This window comes from Panthera uncia, unplaced genomic scaffold (genome assembly GCF_023721935.1).
Source record: "Panthera uncia isolate 11264 unplaced genomic scaffold, Puncia_PCG_1.0 HiC_scaffold_1990, whole genome shotgun sequence".
Classification (NCBI taxonomy): domain Eukaryota; kingdom Metazoa; phylum Chordata; class Mammalia; order Carnivora; family Felidae; genus Panthera; species Panthera uncia.
Genome location: NW_026058680.1, coordinates 777 through 17,262, shown reverse-complemented (window position 1 = coordinate 17,262; position 16,486 = coordinate 777). Strand labels below are relative to the sequence as shown.

Below are 16,486 nucleotides of genomic sequence, written 5' to 3'. Positions count from 1 at the left end.
TCCCCCACGCACCCCCTTTGAAACGGGGACTAAAATAAAGCCCCGGGGCCTTTATATCTGGTAGGGGCTCTACTTAAATACGGGCTGATGGCAGAGAGGGCAGCCCCCCCCCCACCCCCCCGTCACCCTAAAATTCAGGCCACCAGCCGCGGGGAGCTTGGGGGAGGGGGTGGGCGGCTGAGTTTTCAAACCAGGGCAGGTGGGCCGAGGACAAAAAGACCTCGAAGGGGGCACGGTACGGGTGAAGCCAGGATCCAAGGGGCTCTTCGGTGGCCTAAGAATTCTTATTAAAGCAAGGGGTGTGGCTAGAACCGGGGGGTAGGGGCTGAAGAGGGGTCCATCTGAGGAAGGAGGTTGGGTCTCCCGCTCCGCGCTCCCCGTGGTCCCAAGGCCTGAGAACATCATAGAGTGGGGGGCGGGGGGCTGTCCTTGTCTGGATGTCAAGAAGTGGGGCCGGGGGGGGACTTTCCCTTGGTTATTTGGAACAAATGGCCACGGAACTATGGAGAGAGGCGAGGATTCCTGCCCAGAATCGGGGATCAGACTGGTTAGGGCCTCGTGTGTGTGTCTGTGTCGCAGTGCAGGTGCTCTGTCCTGAGAACGTCAGCCCCCCCCGCCGAGGGCAGATCATGTGTTCTGCTCTCTGCTGTAACCCCCAGGGCCTGGAGGAAGCTCTGTGCCTTCAAACATAGTAGGTGCTCAATAAATACTTGAATGGCCCACGATCGAATCGATGCCTCTGTGTGTCTGTGTGCGTGTGTTAAGGTCGGTGTGATGTGCCTAAGTATAGGCGAGGGTAGCGGTGCAAAGGCCGGGCAGGGAAGCCTTGCCCCTCCCCTGGTCCCCACGGTCCGGCGGTGGCGGGTGGACAGACCCCCATCCTTACGGCTGGGAGGGCGGGCAGGCAGCGCGTGTGGCAGGCTGGGGCGGGGGCGTGCGTGCAGCCAGCTGGAGCTGGGGAGCCACAGCAGGGCGAGTGGGAGGGAGGGCCTGCAGGCAGTGGCCGGCTCACTCTGCAGAGCCCTTGTGACGTCGCTTGGAGGGCGGCACCAGGCGACGGGGCAGGTTGGCGGGCAGCCCGTGGCCCTCCAGCTTGGCCTCGATGAGGTGGCTGGCCAGGGCGAACTCCTCGTCATCCAGCATGCCGTCCCGGTCGACGTCGCTCAGCTTCCAGATGCGCCCCAGCACCGAGTTGGGGAGCTTGGTGCCCACCATCCAGGTCTTGGCCTTGGTGCCGCTCAGCTTGCCATCGGCCGGCACCAGGTTGTAGAAGATCTCGTCGTACTTGGACTTGTCCTTGGTCACCACCCACTCGGCCTCGTCGTCCGAGCCCTCCTCGCCGTCCTCCAGGGCCTCATCGGGCCCCCGCTCCACGAACGGGCCCATGTGGGTGCCCTCGAAAGCGCCGCCCTGCACGCCCACCTCGGTGTTCTCCAGCTCCTCCTGCCGCAGCAGGGGCATGAGCTTAGCGATGTCGTGGGTCAGCATCTCGTCAAGCGCCTCCAGCAGCTTCGGCTTCAACGAGTGGAATTTGGTGAAGTCGTGAGCCATCAGCAGCTCCTGTCGGGGGAAGGGGAGAGATGGGGGGGGGGGGGCGCGATACTGGGAAGTCAGGGGACATCATCCTCCCGGGTCCCCAGCCCCACCTGTCACCAGGACGCTTGGGCAGCTCAAGTGGATGCTGCATAAGAATTCAGATACCTGTGCCACGGGTTCCACTAGGGCACCCACCCCTCGGAAGACACTTGCGCAGCGGGGGCCCGGAGGCCCCCCCCCCCTCCCCGTGTCAGGTGTACCCCCAGAATCACTGGACGGTAGGGGGGCCGGGGGCCCCTCCGACCACTCAGCACACCCCTGGGTCTGTGCCCACCGTCCGTGGCACCCCTACCTCCAGCCACCCAGCACCCCCACCGTGTTCTGCAAGCTAAGAAAATTCAGTTTTCACTGCTCGCTTGGCTCTGTTAACCCGCTTCTCAGAAACTCGCTGCCAAGTTCGGAGGTTAGGTCCGAGGTGGCCAGATCGCTGGGAGGTCCTGGGACCCCCTCCTCCCCCAAGAAGTCGGCGTGTGCGACAGCAGCCGTGGGGGTGGATTTGCGGTCCTGCTCCTTCCCACGTGGTAGCTCGAAGTCACCTGCCCATTTCATGGCACCACCATCATTTCCGGAGCCAAGGTGGACAGGCCCGCTGATCTGGACATAGAGGGGTAGGGGCCCGGGCCCCAGGGCCAGGAGGCCCAGGTTCCAGCCCGGCTCTGCCCCTTAGGAGCTGCGTGTCCTCGGGCGAGTGCCTCCACCCCTCCGGGCCTCGGTTTCCAGACTTGTAAAAACGGAACCCTAACATTAGCACTCCCCTCATTTGGGGAATCGATTCATCTGGATAAGGTGTTCAAGACACGCTAACATAACTAACAGCTGCTGTGCATCTAGCCCAGCGGTTCTGGTTCTCAGCCAGGGGTGACGTTGCCCTTGCCCCGCGGACAGTTGGCAAGATCCAGAGACGTTTTTGATCGTTACAGCTGGGGGCGGCGGCGGGGGGGAGGGGGGGTTGCTACTGGCGTGCAGTAAGCAGGGGCCCGGAGGATGCACGGGACACCCCCGACCACGAACGCTCTGGCCCCCAATGTCAGCAGCGCTGAGGTCGGTCGAGACCTCGACGTAGCCCAAACTCCCCACCACACGCTGTACCCAGGGGGCTACAAGCACCGGCCGGTTCAGCAGCCCCAGCAATAGGTAAGTGCTGTCACCGTGCCCATTTTCCAGTGGAAGAAACCGAGGCTCAGAAAAGGGGACTTGCCCAGACTCTCGGAGGTTGCAAGCGGCCAGAACGAAATGCCCTGCACCGCGATCCCTCAGGGGCTTGGGTGAGCAAACATCTCCGACCCAAAGGGCCCGGGCTGGGAGTATCAGCCTCTTGCAGTCTCCAGACAGAGGCTCCGGCCGGGCCAGGGGAAGGGGGCGGGGTGAGCTAGTCCCCACCTCCAGGCCTGAGCCCGGACCTCTGTCCCCAGGTTCATCAGCAGTTCATCATCCACCCCAGGGCACGGCACCCGGACCCAGGGATCTCCCCAACGCTGGTTAATCCTAGGCCTGGACATGCCCGGGGAGCCCCAGTATTCATTTGCCCCTTCTTCCTCAGTACTGGCGTCCCTTGGGCAGCAGGCCCCCTAGAGGAAAGACTACATTTCCCAGCTTGCAGCCAGCTGTGGTCATATGACTAAGTTCTGGCCAATTGGATACCAGCACGCGTTGCATCCACAACCCTAGAATCGCCTTTTCCAAAAGACGGTAGTTACCTCTGCTTATTTAAATTTAAACTGGTTAAGGGGCCCCGGGGTGGGGGGCGGGGTGCATGGGTGGCTCAGCGTAGAGCCTGCTTAGGATTCTCTCTCCCTCTCTCTCTCTCAAAATAAATAAAAAACAAAGAAATAAATTTAGGGGCGCCTGGGTGGCTCAGTCGGTGAAGCGCCCGACTTCGACTCAGGTCATGACCTCGCGATGCGTGAGTTCGAGCCCCGCGTTGGGCTCTGTGCCGACAGCCCGGCACTTGCTTTACATTCTGTGTCTCCCTCCCTCTTTACGCTCTCGCTCTCTCTCTCTCTCAAAATAAACATTAAAGAATATTAAATTAGTTAAAATTAAAGAAAACCTAAACTTTCAGTTTCAATGGGGCCAGCAGCGACCATATTGGACGGCACAACGTAGAACATTTCCAACATGGTAGAAGGTGCTATTGGATGGCACTGTTCTAGAAAAAAATCCTTAAAGAGAGTGTAGGGGTGCCTGGCTGGCTCCCTCGATACAGCATGTGACTCTTGATCGCTCTTGGGGTTGCGGTCAAGCCCCACACTGGGTGCAGAGGCTACTTAAAAATAAAATCTTAAAAAGAAAAGAGAGAGAGAGAGACTGTATCATTATCTTTCCCTCCCTTCTCCCTCACCTCTTCTTGCTGACTGGAATGCAGATGAAATGGCTGGAGTTTCGACAGCCATTCTGTACCAGGTGGGGTTCTTGGAACCGGAAGCCAGACATGGAGGACAACTAAGAAGGGGACAGGGTCCCCGGCTCTGTAAAGCACCAAACCAGCCCTGGGCCACCTTCTAGGACTTTACGGAGAGAAGCCAACTTCCACCCTAACTACACCGGTTATTTGGGGATTTCTCTTCTCTCGTCCTAACGCACAAAACCACGCTCTTACGGAAGCACGCCCTCCATCCCTCCGGTTTTCGAGGCCCCCACCTCCGAAGCCAAAAGCTGCCCCCTTCTGCCCCCCTCCTGGGCGACCTCCCACCTGCATTTTCTGGCAGTCGGGAAAGTCGCCGGGCGATATGTGATGCTCCAGCTGAATCTTCGCAAAGATGACGGGCAACTTGAGGATTAACTGCTTCTTCTTGTTCTCCTTGCCAAACACGGAGGGCATCTCCTTCTTCAAGTAGCTGATGATGTACGCGTGTACCTGCGGGAAACGAGTGCCTGCCTGAGCCCCGCCGGGCCCCCGACCTACAGCTTCTTTCTTTATTTTTTTTAACATTATTTAGAGAGAGGGAGAGCTGGGAGGGGCAGAGAGAGAGAGAGAGAGAGAGAGAGAGAGAGAATCCCAAGCAGGCTCCACGCTGCCAGCGCAGAGCCCGATGCGGGGCTCGAACTCACGCACCGTGAGATCACGACCTGAACCGAAATCGCGAGTCGGACGCTCAAGTGACGGGGCCACCCAGGCGTCCCCAGAGCTTCCGGTTCACGAGCTCTTGCCTCCTGCGTCCGTCCCCTCTGCTTTCACTACGTCTCTCCACCTCGGGTGCCACCGCCCCCATGGCACCTGTCGGCATCTCTCCCCCGCGGAGACACAGCAGGCATCCCCCTGGCCTTCCGGCTTCTCCTGCCCCTACAGTCCCTTCTCCACGCAGCCCCTGTGCCTACAAACTCTTTGGGGCCCTCAGTCATTTTTAAGAGTGTCATGAGCTCCTGTGACGGAAAGCTTTGAGAACCACTGCTCTCCATGATTTTGGCCGCTGGTGTTTCATCCGACATCCTCTCCCCGCCCCTGACCAACTCACTGTGTCAGTTTCCTCACCGGCCTTCCTTGTACCAGCATGCCAATCTTTCCCTGACCACAGGGCCTTTGCACATGCCGCGCTCTGCCTGCAACTCTGCCCCGATCTCCCCAAGCTGGGTCCCTCAACTTCCTTTCGATGCCACCCTCCTCCCAGAGGCCATCTTATGAGTAGCAGGTGCCCCAACTACCACCATCCAATTCTTTTCTAACTTCACTCCCCCCTCCCCCCCCCCCCCCGCAATGTTTATTGCACCTTATCGTTATTTTGCTTATCTGGTGGTTTGCTTACTCTGTCTCCTACCATCAGAATGTGAGTTCCAGGAGGGCTGGGACCTTATCTATTCCCTCTGTCCCCAGCACGGGCACAACAACGTGCACAGAAAGCACTCAAGAAATACTTGTGGAGGAAAGCAATGAACTTGGGAACCTTCTGATCTCCAATCTCGTAAGTTATCAAAAAACAAACAAGGAGGGCAGATGAATGAACATTCCCAGTTTTTAACAGGAAGCTCAGTAATTAACTGCAAATGCTTAAATAAAAATAGAAGACATCTGGAAAAAAGACACAAGTGACTCCTCACGGGGGGCTGCCTCCAGGGAAGATGCCCTGGGAGCTGATGGGTGGGATCAGGGACGGGAGGGGACACGTTCAACTGAGCTTAAATGCTCTGCCATGAGATGGTCTCAACCGTTCAACACAAAACACTGGTTTTCAAGTTCTCTTCATGAATCATAGGTTTAGAATGCTAACAATTTTGGCGGCCCCTGGCTGGCTCTGAATCCTCATGACCTCCACCACTCTGCCTCCTCCAGCCACCCCGGGCTCCTTGTTCAAGCCCGTTCCTGCCCCAGGGCCTTTGCACTTACTGGTGCCTCTGCCCGGTAGGGCCTCCCCCACACCTCCACTCTTTCCCTCCTTCATTCGGGTCTCTGCTCAGTAGCACCTCCTCAGGGAGGCCCTCCCTGACCTCCCTAAAACCAGTCCCTCACCAATCTCCTTTCCTCTGCTTCATTTTCCTCCGCGGTCCTTATCGCATAAGCTACTATCGGCTCATTTGTTTAAGATCCACTTCCCCACCGAGACGTGATTCTTACAAGAAAACAAAACAAGCATCATCTGGTTGATCCAGATGTAACCCCATCTGGTGCTGTAACCCCGGGGGGCCTGGAAAAGTGCGGAAGCACGTTGTAGGTGCTCGGTGGCTGGCTGTCGAACGAACGTCACTGAGTCGCCGCAGAGAAGCTTGGGAAGAAGGCTCAGGGCCCCTTGGGCTCTTTAGAATCAGACCCTCCCAAGATCTCGGCCTCCCCGTATCAGAACAGGGAAATCGCCCCTTCGAGCAGCGATCGCTTCCACCAAAGGGCAGAGCCAGGTGACTCTATACGATACAGACGGGGAAACCGAGGCACCGAGGGGTAGTTACCCGGAGTCCAGAAAGGCCCCGTGCTGTTCGGGGGGGAAGCGCGTGGAGAGGTAAACGGTGTGGGCTGCCGTCTGATGGCCGGACCCAGTCTGGCGGCATCGGACACGGGGAAGGAGTGGGGGACGCGGCGTAGAGGCGGGGCTGGCGGGGCTTGGTCACTGGGGGACCCTGCGTGAGCGGCACTGGGGAGCCACAGACGGCTCCGCGGGAGGAAAGCGGAGGAGAGGGCCGTGGGTCCGAGGGGGCCAATCAGGGCGGGGGTGTGGTCAAGCGGGTGGGCGGGGCCTGCGAGGGCGGGCCAATGGGGCGAGGGGGCGGGGCCGAGGGCGGCTCCTCGGGGACCCAGAAGAGGCACGGCGGGAGGGCGCTGATGGCTTTTCCAGAGAGGAAGCGGGGGAAGGTGCCAGGAAGAGATAAGGGGGGGGGGCGGGCGGGGCCGGGGCGCGGGTCCCGGGCTCCGGGGTTTGTCCGGGTTTCCGGAGCCCCCCCCCCCCCCCCGCCCCGCCTGGCGGGGGCACCAGGTGTCCGGCCCGACCCCGCCCCTCTGTCCCACGGTCCTGGGCCCCGGCTCCCCGCCGCTGTCCCGTCCGCTTCCCCGAGGGGCCCCGGGGACAGGGGTCCGTGGGGCAGGAGGGCGAAGCAGGGCGGGGACAGAGAGAGAGGCGGAGGAGGACGGAGAGGGAGAGCTAGAAAGAGGGCGGGGGGGGAGAGACGGACAGAGAGAGGAGGCAGGGACAGGGACCCAGAGACAGTCCAGGGCCCGGATGGGGGAGGAGGGAAAGGTGGGTCCCGGAGGCTTGGAGGCACCCGCTGGGCCACGCCCTCCCAAGGAGGATTCCTGGGGTGGGGGTGGGGGTGGGGGGGCCCTGACTCACCCCCGCTCTGCTGCTCCTGAACCTCCCAGGCCTCCCTGCCCGCCCAGCTTCCTGCCCCACCTCCTCCCTGGCAGCCTCCCCTAAGAATGTTCCATTTGGCCTCCCAGATCGCTCTCAAACCAGTGCTCTCCTTCCCCTCCCCAAGGCCCTGTTCTGATCCAGCCTCCTCCCCGTTCCTCGGTCCCCAGGCTCCTTCCTGGTCTCTGGCCCCAGTCTCACGGCCCTTGAATCCACCCGCTAGAAGGCAGCCCGAGTAGGACTCCGTCCCTCCTGTGCTCCGAACCCTTCCATGGCTCCCCAGCACCCCCCCCACACTCGCCAGGACGCCGCGCAGCTTCTAGGCCACAGCCCTGGGTGGGCTGACTCCCACCCACCTCCCGAGCCTCGGATTCAGTTCCTTGCGCTGTCTACACCGGGTGCAACACTGCCATCTTCCCTCTCTCTTGAACTGGCCATGTGCTGATCTCCCGTCCAGGCACTCGCTGGTCCCACTATCTAGAATTCCCCTCCTCACCCTCCGGTTTGCAGCTCAGACGCCCTCTCCTCCAAGAAGCCCCCTGCCCCTGCCCCCCCCCCCTTCCCCCCAGCTCCCCAGGACGGCTGCGTCATCACTGTCTGCGGCTGGGGCTGTCTCCTCCCCTGAACTGCTTTGGATCCTCAGTACCGCCCAACACAGGGCCAGGCACAGGGGGGGTGTGGTTGAAGAAGAGTGTCTGTTCAAATGCCCTCTGTTCAGTAAGTATTGACTGAGCACCAACTCTGTTCCAGGCGCCGGGGACACGGCGGTGAACAAATTCAGACACCTCTGATTCTGTGGGGCTTAAATGCAGGCGGAGGCAGCCAGTGAACCCAGAAACTCCAAAGCACGCAGAACGCAAGGCAGTCATGACCGCCGTGAAGAAAACTACAGCGAGGCTTCAAGCAAGACGGGCGCGGGAGAGTTCTACAAACGGAGGGCGGGCAAGGCAGCTTTCCTGAGCAGGTTAAGCACAGTCTGGTTGGAGGTGAGGAGTGCGCCAAGCGGACAGCCAGGTAGGAGAGGGGCGAGGAGTGGGGGGGGGGGGGGGGGGCTTTCCAGGAAGCCAGACCGGTAGGTGCAAAGGCCCTGAGGTCTGAGCCAGGAGGACCGCGTGAAGTGCCACGAATGACGGGGAAGGGAGCGCAAGAGGAGGGCGGAGAGGAAAAGCAGCGTGGAGGTGGGTGGAGAGGCTGTGGACCACTGGGGGGGGGGGGGCACGCCACCTTGTGCCACAATGACCCAGCCTGGAGGAATCTGTTAGACCAGAGAACTAACCAATCGGAGAGCCGAGAAGCCAAGCGGCCCGGACGGGGAGGCGGGACCAGGGCCGTCCCCGCCTCCGGCCACCGCTTCCCCCCCCCCCCAGTCCCCCCGCAGCGCGGCTCACCCGCACCAGCCGGGCCCTCTTCACCAGGTCGTTGAGCTTGCGCAGGGCGGCGTGGCGCGGCAGGCCCTGGATGTCCCGGAACAGATCCTGCTCCTCCAACTCGAAGAGGCGCCGGTTGTCGGGCACCAGGAGGGGCTGGGACCAGAAGGAGCCGATGTAGACGCGCAGCACCTCGGGCGTGCCCACCACCTTGCCCAGCGCCCACATGAGCGCCCCGTAGACGCGCATCAGCTGCTGTGTCTCCACCATGTCCGCCTTGTTGAGCACCACGCGGATCTTGTCCTCGTGGCCCCGGAGGGCGCCGATGGCCTCCGAGAACTCGTCCGAGATCTCCAGCTTGTGCGCGTCGAAGAGCAGGATGATGAGGTCCACGCGCTCCGCGAACCAGCGCAGCACCGCCGGGAAGTCGTAGCCTGGGGGTACGGAGCACAATCGGCGCGAAGGGCAGAGGTCAGCCCCCCTCCCCCCGCCTCCCCTGCCCTCCAGCCTTTCTGAAGCATCCGCGCCTTTGGACTGATAGCGGACTGTACGGACGTTCAGGTTGTTGACTTTCAAAAACCCTTCTCTGAGAAACCGCCCAGGCCCCCAAGTGCATCCCGCTCCTCTGGCCCCCCCCCCCCCAGCCCCCGGAATTTCTCCATCACTCTGGCCCCAGCCCCCGGCCCCTCGGGCCATCTGGCTACAGAGGACTGATCACCTACCCCCTTTTCATTCATTCCTCAGGCCGATCCAGACGTACAGGTTGTCAAAATACTGAAGTGTTTCTTAACAGACTCTCCGTGCGTCTATGACCCCCCGCCTCCGCGAGTCTCCCAAGTGCCACCATCACCCCAGCCCCGTCCTAGGACTTCTGGATCTCCCCACAATCCAGCCCCCAAAGAGTTCACGTTGGCTCTGGCTATGCTTTTGCCAGAACAGATGGTAAATATTTTGAGTTTATTTAACAGTATTTACATCTCTGTAACGTAAACAGTATTTACAGCTCTTCTGTGTGCCAGGCTCTATCCTGGGCACCAGGGATGCCACAGAGAACACAGAGACAAGTCCTTGCCTTTCGTGCAGTATCTGGCTCGACAGCTGGTTCCTGTATTCCTTCCTTCCTTCCTCCGCTCCCTTCTTTCCTTCCTTCCTTCCTTCCTTCCTTCCTCATTCACTCATTCGTTCCCACTGTTCATTCTGCTGCTCGCTTGTTCACTCAAACAGCGATGCTCAGGAGAGCAGAGAGGAGTGTTGGCAACCCCCTGATGTGGCAGCCAGGAAGACCTGGGTTTGAATCCCGACCCTGCCCCCCACCCCACCCCCAGCTGTGTGACTTTAAGCGAGTAGGAAGCCTCTCTGAACTTGTGTTCCCTCTTCTGTGAAATGGAAGTCGTGAGGGAACATCACCTGTCGGGCTGTGGTGAGGACAAGGGAATAGAAACGAGCCAATATACATAAAGAGCCGAAGGGGCGCCTGGGTGGCTCAGTCCGTTGCGCATCTGATTCTTTTTTTTTTTTAATTTTTTTTAACGTTTATTTATTTTTGAGACAGGGAGAGACAGAGCATGAACAGGGGAGGGGCAGAGAGAGAGGGAGACACAGAATCTGAAACGGGCTCCAGGCTCCGAGCTGTCAGCACAGAGCCCGACGCGGGGCTCGAACTCACGGACCGCGAGATCATGACCTGATCAGTCGGCCACTCAACCGACTGAGCCACCCAGGCGCCCCTAGCATCTGATTCTTGATCTGGGCTCAGGTCATGAGCCCAGGGTCATGGGATCAAGTTCCAGTGTGGGCTCCCGTGCTGATCTCTCTCTCTCTCCCTATCCCTCTGCCCCTCCCTCACTCTCTCTCTCTCTCTCTCTCTCTTTCAAAAAAGGGGGGGGGGGGGGGGGCACCTGGGTGGTTCAGTCAGTTAAGTGTCCGACTCTTGAATTCAGCTCAGGTAATGATCTTATGGTTCGTGAGATCGGGTCCCGCTTGGGGCTCTGTGCTGACATTGTGGAGCCTGCTTCGGATTCTCTCTCTCTCTCTCTCTCTCTCTCTGCCCTTCCCCTGCTTGTGCACACTCTCTCTCTAAATAAAAAAAATAAATCTTTTAAAAAATAGAAAATCAAGGGGCACCTGGGTGGCTCAGTCGGTTAAGCGTCTGACTTCAGCTCAGGTCACGATCTCGCGGTTTGTGGGTTCGAGCCCCGCGTCGGGCTCTGTGCCGACAGCTCAGAGCCTGGAGCCTGCTTCGGATTCTGTCTCCCTCTCTCTCTGCCCCACCCCTGTTCACACTCTGTCTCTGTCTCAACAATAAATAAACATTAAAAAAAAAACCTTGTTTTAATTAAAATAAATTAAAAAATAAAAAATAAAAAATCAAGGGGCACCTGGGTGGCTCAGTCGGTTAAGCGTCCGACTTCAGCTCAGGTCGTGATCTGTGGGTTCGAGCCCCATGTCGGGCCCTGGGCTGACAGCTCAGAGCCTGGAGCCTCCTTCAGTGTCTCCCTCTTTTTCTACCCCTCCCCTGCTTGTGCTCTGTCTCTCTCTCTCTCTCTCCCCAAAATAAATAAACATTACAATTTTTTTTTTCAATTAAAAATAAGAGCCTAAAACAGTGCCTGTTTCAAAGAAGTAGCTTCAGGCATGTAAACTACACCTCGATTAAACGGGTAAAAAAAAAAAAAAAAAACCAACAGCCTGGGAACATGGCAAGTGCTCGAAGAGTCTTAGTTGCGACGCACACAGGACGCCGTGGGTGTGTCATTTAGGAACCACCCCAGGGCAGTGCCAGTCCTGTTCTCATCGGGTTCATGGTCCACCGAGGACAGGCCCAGAGTGGTCAGGATGGGCTGGGGGAGCCCAGCGGCGAGCACCTGACCCAGCCTGGGGGGGGGGGTGGTCAGAGAGGGCTTCTCAGAGGAGGGGACCCAACGGCGACCTGGGGGACGAGGAAGGAGTTAACTGGAGGAGAAGGGAGCCACCGCTGACTCCCCTGACGTCACTTCATCCTCCCCCTGATTCGACTCCTTGAGTCTTCAAAACAACCTCGGGAGACAGGCACTCCTATGATCCCCATGTTCCAGAGGAGGAAACTGAGGCACGGAGGCGTGACGGGATTTACTCAGGACATGCAGGGAGGGGGCACAGAGCAGGAGCCCGCACGGGTCCCTGTGCTCCCCCGAGGGGCTGGTGTTGGGCGCTCCAAGGAGGAAGCAGGTCCCCTGTGGCCCCTGGGGACTGGACCGGGTCGGGGGGGGGGGCGACACTGTTTGGTGGGGAGGAAGGGCCGGGTAACCAGAGGGACAGCGTCTGGGGCTCCCTCCGTCCTCAGTGGCTACACACACACACACACACACACACACACACAGGCTAGGATTTGGAAAGTGTGTCTCATGCGGGGCGGGAAGGAGGGAGGGAGACTGAGTCAGCGTGGGAACAAGAGACGTGGCAGAGAGCACCCGGGGGTGTCCGGCCGGCTATGGCCCTCAACGCAGGTACACCGTGCTCAGCACGCCCACGGCGCCTACTGCGTGCACACACCGAAGTTCCTGGCAGGGTCTGACCCTTAATTTTAACCCCCTGTGCAGCCTAGGGAGGCCGATACTCTTATCATTCCCATTTTACAGATGGGGAGACTGAGGCAGGGAGCGGTTAAGTGGCTTGCCCCGAGGGCGCGGGCTAAAACCAGCAAAGCCCCAGGGCGCCTGGGTGGCTCAGTCAACGGAGCGGCAGACTCTTGGTTTCAGCTCGGGTCATGATCTCAAGGTTCGGGGATTCGAGCGCAGACTCTTGGTTTCAGCTCGGGTCATGATCTCAAGGTTCGGGGGTTCGAGCCCCGCCATCAGGCTCTGCGCTCACAGTACCCAGGCCACTTGGGATTCTGTCTCCCTCCCGCTGTCTCTGCCCCTCCCCCGCTCGTGCTCGCTCTCTCTCTCTCTCTCTCTCTCTCTCAAAATAAGTAAATAAACTTAAAAACAATTACAAATATCAGAGCCCGGATTCGAACCCCCCACCAGAGTCTCCACGATGCTACGGTCACACACATGTGTGTCCCCGGATATTATATACACGCTTCCCGCCAATGTGCCCCACGAAGTCACATCCAGCTACAATCAGAGGCACAGACTCCCAGACACCCCCCCCACACACACACACACCCATACAGACAGACCTCCTCTTCCTCTACCCACCCTGCCAGGGAAGGACACCCCTACTCTCTCCTCCCCACAGCCTTCAGCCCCCACCCGGCACCCCTCCCTCTCTCCCAGGCCCAGCCCCAGGAGGCAGCGCCCCAGGAACCCTCAGCCCAGCCTCTTGCCTCCCCCCTCAGGCTGGCTGCCAGCCCGCCCTCTGATCGGTTCTGCAGCTGCCCCCTGCCTCTTTCCCAAGGGGACGCGCGCCCGCTGGGCAGCGGCCAGGGACGCCGTAACCCTCCTCGCCCTCGCCCTGCCCCGCAGCCCAGCCTCCCGTCCCCTCTGCCCCACAAGGCGGCCTCCTTTGCCCCAGTCCCGGGCCCCTGAGGCCAGGCGGGCGCGGGACAGAAACTGGGGGGGGGGGGGCTGGCGAGGGGGCGCAGAGGCTGAGCTGGCTGGGCTGGGGTGGGGGGCCGGCTCCCCCGGGGCCCCCGCTGGAATTCACCCCCCCCGCTGCTCCCCCTGCACAGCTGTTTATAAATTCCAGGCCGGGCCTTGGCCGGTGCCCAGATTCCCCCTCCCAACCCCTGCTCAGCCCCATCTTCGGCCCAGACGTAGAAGCCAGGAGCGTGCCTGGGGGCGGGGGGGGGGGGCGGGGGGGGCACGCCCAGGGCCTCCCTGCCCGGCCTCTGCCTCCTCTCTGGGCCTCCTGTCTCTCGGTAAGGCTGCCGGGCGCTCAGATCTTTGTCTCTGACTTGGCGTATCTCCCTCTGTCTCTCTCGATCTCTCCCTCTCCATCCTCCCGACCAGCCCAGACACGGGCCGCACCCTGCTCCCCCCGTGTTCACGCACACGCCTCCCCGGTGCCCTCAACGTGTGGAGACACGGAGGAATCACAGCCTCCCATGGGCTCCCTTCTGCTGCCCGGCGGCTGGGGCCAGCTGACACGGGCCCATGTCCCAGCAGAGGCCGGGCCGCCTCCTCCCTCAGGCTCAGCCGTCCGGCCCCACTCACCGCGGCTCACTCTCTGTTTGGTGCCTGACAGGATGCCCGGGGTGTCGATGATACTAATGCTCTCCAGGACCTGATTGGGCAGCTGGGCACACATGAACCTGAGGCAGAGGGGGAGGCAGGGGTCAACGCGGGGAGAGGCAGGAGGAGAGGCCACAGAAGAAGGCAGACGAGGGCTCCACAGAGGGTGAATGAGGCAGAGAGCAGGAAGAATCTCGAAAGAGAAAAGGAAGATCAGGACAGAGGATAAATAACACTTAAGAAAAAAAAAAGAAAAATCAGGGGAGCCTGGGTGGCTCAGTCGGTTGAGCGTCCGACTTCGGCTCAGGTCGTGAGCTCACGGTCTGTGGGTTCGAGCCCCGCGTCGGGCTCTGTGCTGCCGGCTCAGAGCCTGGAGCCCGCTCTGGATTCTGTGTCTCCCCCTCTCTCTGACCCTCCCCTGTTCACACACCCACTCTCTCCCTCCCTCTCGAGAGTAAACAGTAAAAAATTTAAAAAAAAACAAAAAAATCAGAGCTGATGTTCACTGAGCACTTACTTTGTGCCAGGTACTCGTGTGTGAGCGGGGACCGTGGTTATCCCCATGTCCCAGATGAGGCTAAGAGAGGTACAGAGAGGTTAAGTCATTTGCCCAGAGCCGCCCAGCTAGAAAGGAGTCGGACCCAGGCAAGCTGGCTCCATGGGCCCTAGAGGGGGCGGAAGAGCAGAGGCAGGAAGGGGGGAGGGTCTGGAAGAGAGAAGGGAATTGGGGCTGAAAAGAAAGCAAAGCATGCAGGGCAGGGACGGAGGCGCCAGGGACAGGAAGTTGCCCCCCTGCGTCTCAAAGCGCCTACCTATTGAGGAAGGTGTTCCCAAAAGGGTTGAGCTTGCGGAATGGCTTGTCCGGGTCAACCACGAGGGCGTTGCCCGGCACGGTGCCCTCCGTGTCCCCGTGCATGACGGCCACAAAGCAGTCGGTGGTCGGCTCGGGCCCCACGCGGGAGCCCGGCACCTCCTGCTCCAGCAGGTACTGGATGAAGCTGGTCTTGCCCGTGCTGTACTGGCCGGCCACCAGCACCATGGGCTTGCCGTCGAAATCGGCGTCCTCCAGGGCCGGCGAGTGGAAGGCCCCGAATCGATAGTGTTCCTCAAGGGGCAGCAGTTTGGTGCGGTACAGCTCCTTGAGCGACGAGGTCACCGTGCGGATGGCCTCGGGCTGCTGGCCCCGCGCCCCGCTCCGCTTCAGCCAGCTGAACATGGTGGCCGAGCACTGCCCACTGGGCTTGCTGAGGGAGACGTGCAGGGCCGGGGGGAGTTGCCTGCGGGAAGAGGAAAGGGTGTTGATGGGGGGCTGCCTGGTGGAGGGGGAGGAGGGGGAAGGGGGCCGGAAGGTGGAGTGGGTGGAGGAGGGTGGGAAATGGGGAGAGGGGGAGCAGCAGGGAGCACTGATGGTGCAGGGCAGGACGTGATGGTTCATGGGGGAGGCAGGAGGAAGAGAAAGAGGTTACCAGTGGAAGCAGGATTGGATGGGGACCGAGGGATGGACAAAGGGAAGGCTGTGGAAGCTGCCTGGAAGAAATGTATGCCTTCATCCGCTGTTCATTCTTTCCTTCCTCCCTTCCCTCCCTTCTACCAATTCACACATTTTCACTGAAACCATGGGTCCGGAGCTATGGATCCAGAAACAGGACTGAGACCGGCCCGTACCCACTCAGAGTCCCCATTGAGGGGAGGACGTGGCACCGAGCAGTCAGTGATGCCTGGGAAATGCCGGGCAGTGGCAGCAGAGGGGGGGACGCAGTGAACTGACCACAGGATCGGCAAACTCTGGCTGAGCTGACTGCTGAGCTGCTCGCTTCCATGCAAAACAAGGATGCGGTGCAAAACAGGCGGAGAGGATGGTGTGTGCCAAGGCTGGGAGCTGTGAGACACGTGGAGGGGGTTGCTGGACACAGGAGGGGTGACAACTGAGGCTGAGGAGTTGCCAGGGTGCACTCAGGTACAGAGACCTCAGGGGATCACAAGAATAATAACATTTACGATCGGTGCATTGCAGACACTGCTCTAACTCGTTTCACCTTCGTAACAACATTGTGAGATAGGGCTGTTGTTATCCCCACATTTCTGACTCACCAAGCGGGCTCGCTCACGAAGACAGCAATAACTTGCCCCAAATCACTTGCTTAGAAAGTGCGCGGTCTGGGACTCCAGGCAGCCTGACCTCAGAGCCTGTGCTCGTAAGCCTAAGGACTCAGGAGGACAGAATCACCGACCCAGCAGCAACAAGCACCCCCAGCACCCAGACTGTGTTCTCTATATTCCCTTACTATCTTTTCATTCTCTGTAGGATCTGTAGTGCTGCCCCCTCTTTCATGCCGGATATCAGTCATTTGTGTCTTTTTTTTTTTTTTTCTTTTTTGTCCTGGATCGGTCTCAGTAGATGCTTATAATTTTACCGATCTTTTCACAGGACCAGCTTTGGGTCAGATTGGAGTCTCCAGATACCATTTGCCATTAAAAAGCAAAACGAAGCAAAACAAGACAAAACCAAACCACGAAAAACAGGGCTCCTTGGAGAAATGGCTGTTGCCAGGGCTGGGGCAAGGGAAGAATCAGTGAAGCTGCCTCAGGTAGTGGG

The 16,486-nt window shown here is 59.8% G+C and overlaps 1 protein-coding gene and 1 long non-coding RNA gene across 3 annotated transcripts; one reads left to right on the top strand and one right to left on the bottom strand.

Moving 5' to 3' along the window:
• Nucleotides 1-313: 313 nt before the first annotated feature.
• On the bottom strand, nucleotides 314-15,151 carry LOC125917551 (EH domain-containing protein 2). Its single transcript, XM_049623725.1, has 5 exons — nucleotides 14,703-15,151; nucleotides 13,873-13,970; nucleotides 8,756-9,168; nucleotides 4,289-4,453; nucleotides 314-1,560 (listed from the first exon to the last, which is right to left on the bottom strand). Exons 1-5 carry the CDS (start codon nucleotides 15,104-15,106, stop codon nucleotides 1,009-1,011), a joined length of 1,632 nt encoding a protein of 543 aa, XP_049479682.1. The 5' UTR covers nucleotides 15,107-15,151; the 3' UTR covers nucleotides 314-1,008.
• On the top strand, nucleotides 9,086-10,416 carry LOC125917552 (uncharacterized). 2 transcript variants are annotated; one of them, XR_007456225.1, is made up of 3 exons: nucleotides 9,086-9,174; nucleotides 9,479-9,676; nucleotides 9,959-10,416. It is a non-coding gene; the product is annotated as an uncharacterized LOC125917552 (long non-coding RNA). The 2 variants fall into 2 exon arrangements; XR_007456226.1 differs by lacking the exon at nucleotides 9,086-9,174 and adding an exon at nucleotides 9,181-9,295.
• Nucleotides 15,152-16,486: the final 1,335 nt, after the last annotated feature.

What these genes read in the sequence shown, in the direction of transcription:
- LOC125917551 (XM_049623725.1), bottom strand. Translation starts at nt 15,106, where the DNA reads ATGTTCAGCTGGCTGAAGCGGAGCGGGGCGCGGGGCCAGCAGCCCGAG. An exon ending in CAAACAGAGAGTGAGCCGCG is followed by an intron (nt 9,169 to 13,872) that starts GTGAGTGGGGCC and finishes CCGTACCCCCAG; the next exon opens with GCTACGACTTCCCGGCGGTG. An exon ending in CCGACTGCCAGAAAATGCAG is followed by an intron (nt 1,561 to 4,288) that starts GTGGGAGGTCGC and finishes TTCCCCCGACAG; the next exon opens with GAGCTGCTGATGGCTCACGA.